Source organism: Betta splendens, chromosome 7 (assembly GCF_900634795.4).
Source record: "Betta splendens chromosome 7, fBetSpl5.4, whole genome shotgun sequence".
Classification (NCBI taxonomy): domain Eukaryota; kingdom Metazoa; phylum Chordata; class Actinopteri; order Anabantiformes; family Osphronemidae; genus Betta; species Betta splendens.
The window spans coordinates 5,406,683-5,415,277 of NC_040887.2; the positions used below are offsets into that span (position 1 = coordinate 5,406,683).

General features: G+C 48.4%; 2 protein-coding genes across 3 annotated transcripts; one reads left to right on the forward strand and one right to left on the reverse strand.

The window, feature by feature from the left end:
* Positions 1-28: 28 nt before the first annotated feature.
* cfap276 (cilia and flagella associated protein 276) lies at positions 29-1,107 on the reverse strand. 2 transcript variants are annotated; one of them, XM_029157097.3, is made up of 5 exons: positions 933-1,107; positions 656-772; positions 457-572; positions 281-399; positions 29-125 (listed from the first exon to the last, which is right to left on the reverse strand). In XM_029157097.3, exons 1-4 carry the CDS (start codon positions 1,005-1,007, stop codon positions 288-290), a joined length of 420 nt encoding a protein of 139 aa, XP_029012930.1. In that variant the 5' UTR covers positions 1,008-1,107; the 3' UTR covers positions 29-125; positions 281-287. The 2 variants fall into 2 exon arrangements, with proteins under 2 accessions (XP_029012930.1, XP_029012931.1); XM_029157098.3 differs by having other exon boundaries at positions 281-381; positions 933-1,106.
* A 547-nt stretch (positions 1,108-1,654) lies between these two features.
* On the forward strand, positions 1,655-8,451 carry elapor1 (endosome-lysosome associated apoptosis and autophagy regulator 1). Its single transcript, XM_029157083.3, has 22 exons — positions 1,655-1,813; positions 2,903-3,023; positions 3,088-3,268; positions 3,360-3,507; positions 3,586-3,666; positions 3,752-3,854; positions 3,933-4,082; positions 4,199-4,287; positions 4,444-4,621; positions 4,737-4,865; positions 4,959-5,049; positions 5,132-5,237; positions 5,315-5,452; positions 5,526-5,789; positions 5,876-6,049; positions 6,118-6,268; positions 6,354-6,447; positions 6,532-6,633; positions 6,718-6,844; positions 6,953-7,131; positions 7,224-7,389; positions 7,464-8,451. The coding sequence occupies exons 1-22, from the start codon at positions 1,727-1,729 to the stop codon at positions 7,548-7,550; spliced, it is 2,946 nt and encodes a 981-aa protein (XP_029012916.1). The 5' UTR covers positions 1,655-1,726; the 3' UTR covers positions 7,551-8,451.
* Positions 8,452-8,595: the final 144 nt, after the last annotated feature.

Consider the following 8,595-nt stretch of genomic DNA (forward strand, 5'->3'; position numbering starts at 1 on the left):
TTTTGTATTTAAAAAAGAGCAGTACAAATATCAGTGAGTATTTTATTCATAGGCGTCCACTGCTGAATTTAGGACTAGAAGCTTCACGCTGAATGGAAACGGCTTTATTCCTCATGGTGTGGCGCCTGTTTGGAAACAAAGAGCATTGTTCTCTTATTTGGGACACACCCTCTTCCAGTCAAAGCCAGAATCCCCTTGGATCCGTGGGGGTTAATTAGGAACCAGATTACGCCATCTTGGGAAGCGTTAGATTTCATGGTTGCCTATGAGTGAACCTCACCTGCGCTTCATTTAATGCTGTAGATGGAGCGCCTCTGAGGGTCAACCCACACTCTGATCTCTTCCTTTTGTGTCATCTCCTGCTTTGAGTTCTCTGGTTTTCTGTATTGATCCAAACAACTAAATTACCACAGGTGACATCTCAGGTATCTGACACTTCTCCACCATCGCTCCCACCTGTTCTCCTCAGAGATGGTCTCCTTCTGGTATAACACCTGGTTCTTACACCAGAAGTTGTCCTTGTGGTGATCATAAACTGACTTTAGCTGGAAGTCGAGGCTGTCATTTGAGACCTGGTGTCAAAGAAAGAGGCAGAAAGTGCATTTGTATGTTTCCTGGTGTTATACTGAATTTTACGAGCTGCTCCGAGGATTACCTGGTGACTGGAGTGCATGACACTGCGCCGGGTGCTGGCGGAGGTGGCAGCATTGTGCAGGCGACTCCAGGGCTCCTCCATCTGGGCGAGGTGTGTTGGTTTATTATAACTCTTTCTCTGCACAATGAAAGACAGCACATGTACACAAATCCTGACAACACATGCTGCCCAGGCCACGTGTGATTGGAACCCGGTCCAGACCTGGAGCCTTTGGAAGCTTTCTTAGGGATTCATCTTATACGTTTAATTTTAGGGCTAACACGTTAGCAACACGTACCTGCTGCGGCCTGAAGCCGCTCAGAGTGAAGCCGTCCTCATACTTTGGGGACGGGAAAGGGTCCCGGCCCGACATCTTCAACGACAACACGAAGCTAAACGCGAGATGAGCTCAAGCTCAGGCCTGTTGATGCTACGCAGGAACGCTGGTGATCCTGTTTCTAAGCAACCGCAAACTTCCGGTTAAAACAGTCTCAAGTACATTCACTGAAGTTTACTTTATGCATTATTCACTAAAGGTTTTTGTATATATTTTTGTATATTATATGCTATTAACAAAAGTGGTTTTATTTAAGTATATTTTCATCTTAACTGTAAGACTTCATAACTAAATAATGTATGCATATGACAACTAAACAAAGTTGTGTTTAAACGTCATATTACAAATATGAAACATTTTAACGTTTGCTATTTTTGCCACTTAAACATTATGTTGTTTCCACCTGAACACACTAGTGAACATAAGTGGTTCTCTTGCATTTGAAGCAGTGCTTTCATAGCATGTATCTTTAATATTAAATTGCTTCAGTATTCCGAATACAAACGTATAATGTTACGTATAATATAAAAGTTTATTTTGTTATACCATGAAACAACCATGAATTATATCTCAACCTTGCGTGGGCCGTTAAATGATGATTCAGTGTAAGAACGGGCACCTGAGCCAATCACCTGTCAGCATCTGCTGACGCTCAGTGAAGCCCCGCCCCCAGCTGCCGGGCAGGCTGCACCTGAGGGCGGAGGTCAACCGTGCTCTTCCGTCTCCATCACTTTCGGCCGTGGCACGACGCGACGATGCAGCGGGGCCTGGTTCACCTGAGCTGCTTCATACTCGGGCTGCTTTTCGCACCGGCGTCTGCGGATTTGCCCATGTGCAAAGAGGTGAGGAGGAGGTGTTTGCGCTGGATGATGGCTTTTGCTCAATTGCGTGTCATGAATCAACTTAGTCAACGAGTCTTATCAGGCGCAGCTTAGAAGAAAAGTCCAGCCTGTTGTGCCATGTGTTTTACAGCCTGAATCAGAAAATGATGTATTTACATGCGCCTTCTTAATATTAAAGTAAGACAGTTTGCTATGGTCATTTGCACTCTTGCTAAAAACTTATAAAGATAAACAATGAAATTAATTCAAGGGCTTTAAATATGTACTGAGGAATGAAAGAAATCTTCAAATGTTCTGATGTGGAATTTGAACCTACTTGTTTCTGCAGTATTTGTTTAAGTTCATCTTGTGAAAACCTCCTCATGCTGTGTGAGGGAACTGAACATATGTTTCCCAGGCTGCGTTATCGCCAGTGTGTTTCACCGCTAGCTTCCTACCTGCCGCTACATCTTTTTCAGTTTGCATAAGAGACAATAATGTGCGATAATACTCAAAATGCCTCAGTTTATCAGCAAACCTCTAGCCGTACTCGTTTGGGGCTCGGTGACCTCAGGAGCTACCTTCAGCAGGTGAGTGCGTGTCTGTGGCCCTGAGGCCGCGCTCACCGTGTCCCGTCGCCTTGGTTTTCTCCTGTTTGTGTAAAAGGTGATTAGGCCTCAGCCTCGTATGTTTTTACATCAGATGCGCCCACGTTCACCCGATACTCCAGCCGCAGCTAATGTAGTGGCTCTAATGGAAAACACTGCTGCTGTTCCTGTTAACCATTAATCCCACCAGGCTGCGTTGGTGCTGAGTGACCAAATCTTAAGATAACGCAGCTTTGGTGCCAGAAGAACAAGACAACCTTTAAAAGTGCTTCACTCCACGGACAAGGTGTAAAAATGTGGCAACACCGTAACCAAATGTTTGTTTTGGGCTGATATTCCCTGAAGGTGCTGAGCTGTGCGAATAAAGCGGTTAAACGGTTGAGACGACTGCCTCTGCAAATATTTGCCCCCGCTTCTGTTTGTAAAAGAGGCTGGTCCAGTTCGGAGGCACGGGATCCGCTGGAAACCGCCTGATGACCCGTTGCTGTGCTTGTGTCCTCAGTCCGACTATCACTTTGAGTACACGGCGTGCGACGTCCTGGGCTCGCGATGGCGGGTGGCGGTGCCCAACAAGGCCCAGACGTGCACGGGCCTCCCGGACCCCGTGAAGGGCACGCAGTGCAGTGAGTAGCGCGCGGCTCTGTGTGTGCGTCCGTGGCCTCGTGCTCATCGCTCCTCCTCCCGCAGCCTTCTCCTGCAGCGAGGGCGAGTTCCTGGACATGCAGTCGCAGACGTGCCAGAGTTGCGCCGCCGGCACCTACTCGCTGGGCACGGGCGTGGCCTTCGACGAGTGGGACGGCCTTCCCGCCGGCTTCGTGACGCACGGCGCCGCGGTGCACGGCTGGGACGCCCGCACCGACTGCTCCAAGTCGGTCCCGAGCTCTCCAATCGCCACGCTTTTTTTTTTTTTGTTTGTTTTCGCAGCGTGACTGACATTCGCTATGTTTGGACCTTTCCAGCTCCACCTGGACGCCGAGGGGCGAGTACGTGGCCTCCAACGCAGACGAGTGCACGGCGACGCTGTCGTACGCCGTGAGCCTGAAGACGCCGGGAACCGTCACCTTCGAATACGTCTACGCCGACAGCAGCATCTACTTTGAGTTCTTCGTAAGCGCCCTGAAATGATCGTCGCTGACAAAGATAACCGTTCCAATCTCATTTCCAACCGTTCCCTCTCTCTTGCAGGTTCAGAACGACCAGTGCCAGTCGACGGACTCCACCACCCGCTGGATGAAAATCACAGAAAAGGACTGGAGTCAGTACAAGGTGAGTCCAACCTCCGCTTCAGCGTTTCTGTTCACCCGTTGGCTGAAGCTCTGATCTCCCTCCCGCTCCTACGCCCACCCTGCAGATGGAGCTCAACAGCGGCAACAACGTGCTGTTCTGGAGAACCACCGCGTACCTGCTGGGCGCGTCGGTGAAGCCCGTGCTGTTGAGGAACATCGCCATCTCCGGTAGAGCCTCAGCCGGAGTCACGCATTCGCTCGTGAGCTTCAGTGTTGGTGATTGAACGGTGGGCTGCTCTCCTGCAGGGGTGGCCTACACGTCAGAGTGCTTCCACTGCAAACCCGGCACCTACAGTGAGAGTCCGGGATCCGCCCGCTGCGCCCCCTGCCCCGCAGACACCTACTCCACCAAGGGCGCAACCGTCTGCCGTCAGTGTGAAGGGGACAAATATTCAGGTCGGCCCGAGTTTTAACGCAAACATCCAAACTGTGACTTGGTGACATCATCTGCATGCACGTGTCTTATCGCTGGATCTTAATGGGAGCTGCGTGTTTCCTCCGTTTTTTTCCAGAGGCCGGTTCAGGGAGCTGCAAACCGAGGCCCGCGTGTGCAAACAGTGACTATTTCTACACCCACACCCCGTGCGACTCTGAGGGAAAGGTAATGTAGGAGAGCGCCTGAGTGGATTCAGTCAGTAGAGGTCCGGTCGTAGCCATCTGCGGTAGCGCTTAGGTTTCCCTACATATGAATGAGCCGCGCTGCTTGCGTCACAGAGCCTGGGGTCACTTCTTTCATGGCTGTTCACTGTGTGCCCAGACTCAACTCATGTACAAGTGGATTGAACCCAAGGTCTGCAATGAGACCATTGAAGGAGCCGTGAACCTCCCGGCTTCGGGGGAGAAGAAAACCTGTCCACCGTGCAACCCCGGGTTCTTTGTCACAAACTCCTCCACCTGTGAACCCTGCACCGACGGCTTCTATTCAAACGGAACAGGTACACATTTACTGACGGGCAGGTTCAAACTGCTCCCATACCGAACCTAATCCATATACTGCTATGTAGTAAAAGCTATATTTTTATACCAGCGTCATAACACTTGTATTTCCAGCTTGTTCCAAGTGCCCCGTCGGTACTGAACCAGTAGTGGGCTTTGAGTACAAATGGTGGAACATGATGCCGAGCAACATGAGGAGCTTAATCTTGAGACCCGATGTCAGAATCTCCAGCCACAACACGGGTGAGAGTTCAGGAGTCATTTATTAGTTTAGGCTGAGGTTTGTTTAAATAAGCATGTATTGCTACTGCTCTTTTTTGTTGTTTTTGATGACAGCATGGGAGGTGGCTGGAGAGTATGTTTACACAACCCCAGGGGACCAGGACACGGACTACCTGATGCTCATCCTCAGCGTCCCCGGATACAGGTGAGGTCAAGCTTTCTTGTTCGGTTAAATCTGCATATGGCACACGTCTGCGGCTCATCTCTGAGGAGTCTCGTCTCTGCAGCCTGCCTCAGTCCACGAGCAAAGGCGGCGAGCGGAGCGAACTGGCTCACATCACCTTCGTCTTCGAGACCGTGTGTGCAGCGGACTGCAAGTTTTCCTTCCTGGCAGTGAGTGAACATTGCGCTAAGCTCGGCTCTGTTATAAAGGTGGATGTCGTATATGAGGCCAGCGTGTCCTCCTGCAGGGTTACAGTGAGTGGAATAACAATATAGTGGAGCAGTGGAACGGCAACAACGGGAAGCAGTCGTACTCGTATCTGATCCAGAGCAACCGCACCGTCACCTTCAGCTGGACGTTCCAGCGAACGGAGAGCTTCAGCATGGTGAGAAGCCTCGCTAGCTTCTACTCACTTACAATCTGGGGTTTTAATTCCCCTTTGCTTCTGCCTCTCTCAGGACAGGAAGCACAGCGGCGACGTGGCAAAGATCTACTCCATCCACGTCACCAACGTGGTGGGCGGCGTGGCGTCGCAGTGCCGCCGCTGCGCCCTGAGCTCGGCCGCGGCCGAGTCCGGCTGCGTCCCCTGCCCGCCGGGACACTACATGGTCGACGGGACGGGAGAGTGCGGCCGCTGCCCTCCAAATACCATCATCAGGGCCCAGTATCCTGTGGGAACGGCTGCTTGTGTTCAGTGTGGACCGAACACACACAGAAACCAGGTAGGAAAATCCCAAAGGACGCAAACCGTGCAGTGTGGAGATTCAGGAAAAGGAGAAGAGCTAAATATAATGAGCTTCATCCTCAGGCCTACTCGGCTTGTCTCAGTGACTGCACGCTGGCTGTAGAGACGAGAGGACGAGCTCTGAGCTACGACTTCTCCGCCTTGGCCAACGTCACCAGCTTCCACAGCAGCCCCCGCTTCACCAGCAAAGGCCTCCGGTATTTCCAGCTCTTCAACGTGGCTCTGTGCGGGAAAGAGGTGAGAAAGCTGTGCTTGTGCCGTCCACGCCTCGGTGCGGATTTCAACCCGCCGCGCTCCACCCGCAGGGCCGCGTTCCAGCCGCGTGCGTGGACAACGTGACGGAGAGTGGGAGGAATGTGAGCGGCTACGTCTGTCAGTCCACCGTGGTTCCCTCTGAACTCAGGACTCAGAGCGTCTTGTCCTCTCAGCCCTTCCTCATCGCTGACTCACTCATTGGTAAATTTAGGACAGTTCACACAAGTAATACGACGGTGACGGCAAACGTCAACCTGCACTAATAGGTCTGTTGTGTCTTGTGAAGGCGTGACCACTGACACGGCCCTGGGAGGCATCTCTTCTCCTGCCTGGCTGTTTCCTGCAGCCTCCGGCCTGCCAGACGTCATATTCTATTACAAGTAACAGTTTTATTGCGTTTACCACGTTATTAGCAGCCAAAACAAAACAATATCCCATGTTTGTGACTTCTTCTCCTTTCCCAGATCCAGTGAGACGACTCAGGCATGTAAGCAGGGCAGGTCAGCCACCATCAGGCTGAGGTGCAGTCCCACAGTGACGGCTAATGACCGCATCACCATGCCGAGGTACGTCCTGCATCACGGCAGAGCTCAACGTCTGACCTCAGATGAGGCTTACACCTTTTTTTTAAATTTTTCCTCTCGCCACAGTAACTGCTCAGAGGGGACGTGTGACGGTTGTAGCTTTCACTTCCTGTGGCAGAGCCAGCACGCGTGTCCACTCTGCACCAAGAGCCACTACAAGGAGATCACCAGCGCTTGTGTCCAGGGAATACAGGTGGTGACACAAACCCATGCTGTGGGAAAAGAAATCCTTAGCAATTCTAATCACACAGATCCCGTCCAATCAGATGCCTTTGTTCTAAATCTCACCTGAACGTTTCAGAGGACCACATATGTGTGGCAGCAGCCGTTGCAGTGTCACGGAGGAGAGACTCTACCGACACAAAAAGTCAGCGCTTGTGTGACTCTGGATTTCTGGCTGAAGTTCGGCGTTTCCACGGGAACCATCGCTGCTGTGCTACTTGTTGGTATCATCTGCTATTTCTGGAAGAAGACTCGGAAGTGAGAGAACTGAGCTTTTCATTTCCTGTAGTGCTTCTTGAAGTGTTTGTCATTTAGTAAAAATGAGAATTCTTGTCGTCCTCCTCCTTCAGGCTGCAGTATAAGTACTCTAAGCTGAAGATGACTGCTGGGGGTAAAGAGTGCGAGCTGCCCACTGCAGACAGCTGTGCGATAATGGAGGGGGAGGATGCAGAGGACGAACTCATGGACCTCACCAAGAAACCCTTCTTTGCCAAAATTCGGTCCTTCTCACGGGAGGTTGGTAACAACTTCATCCTCACACACTGAGCTACAAATACTCGGCATTCTTCATATCCTTAATGTGATTTCAGAGGTCCTCGGATGGATTTGACTCCGTTCCACTTAAGTCTTCATCATCACTCCATCAGAGAGAGGAAGAAGACTCAGATGATGCTTAAACCAGAAGATGAACAGACGCTTCAGCCAAGATGCAGAAATTTAGATATTTTAAAATCAGCTCAGTTTCAACAAATGTACTAATAGGTATATGCATTTATTTACTTTTATTAGTATTATTTGTCATACATTAGGTTTGCTAACCTAATACTACATTACAAGGTCTCCATATTGGGGATATTGTGTATTTTCAAAGTTTTCAGTTTGTCTGTAGAAATAATCTTAAACCTAAACTGTGGCTCACATTTACAAAAGTTACATTTTTGTAGAGGGTAATGTTACTTTGTTTTGTTGATGTATGAGACTTTAGATAAAAAAAAAATATATATATAGTTGCTAAAATTTTCTGCTGCATCTAAGAAGCTATAGGCTTGTTTTCTGGTGCAGTAATGACCTTATTTTCAATAAAACAAAATGTACGAATCTTCAGGAATGAAGAATGACTTTTAATGCTGCCTTCAGGTTTTCTATGTAAGCTAATACCGTAAAGCAGGATATTACTTAATGTGTTTCTTTTACTTTCAGTTATTTTATTATAATACATAATTTTCAGGAGTTTTATAGTAATAAAAGGTATTTTATGGTTGGAATAAGAACCTAAAACCAACATATGGTTTACATGGATGTACATGGATCAAGAATTTAATGGAATAATTTGTCACCACATTAAGAGCAGAAGTAAAACTTAAAAAAAATAAAATAAAAAAAAGTTAAACTGTATATATTTACTACAGCTGGTTTAAACATCAATCATAAATGTATGTCATAGTAGTCTTTGTATTATAGGATAGATTTGCATCTGTAAGAAGTACTTGTTAACTAAAACTGAAATAAAAGTTGATCTCTAAAAATAGAAATAACAATGTAGTGATGGACTGTTTCATATAATAAATCGGTACTGGACATGAGTGATTCTATTCTTAAGGAATAGGCGTTAATTCACCACTTCTGGCATTTGACTAATAATTTTTCCTTCTACACTGTTTCTTCTAAACAAAGTCGTAATTATTTACCCTTTATAGCATAATATAAAAGCCACCGTTTAGA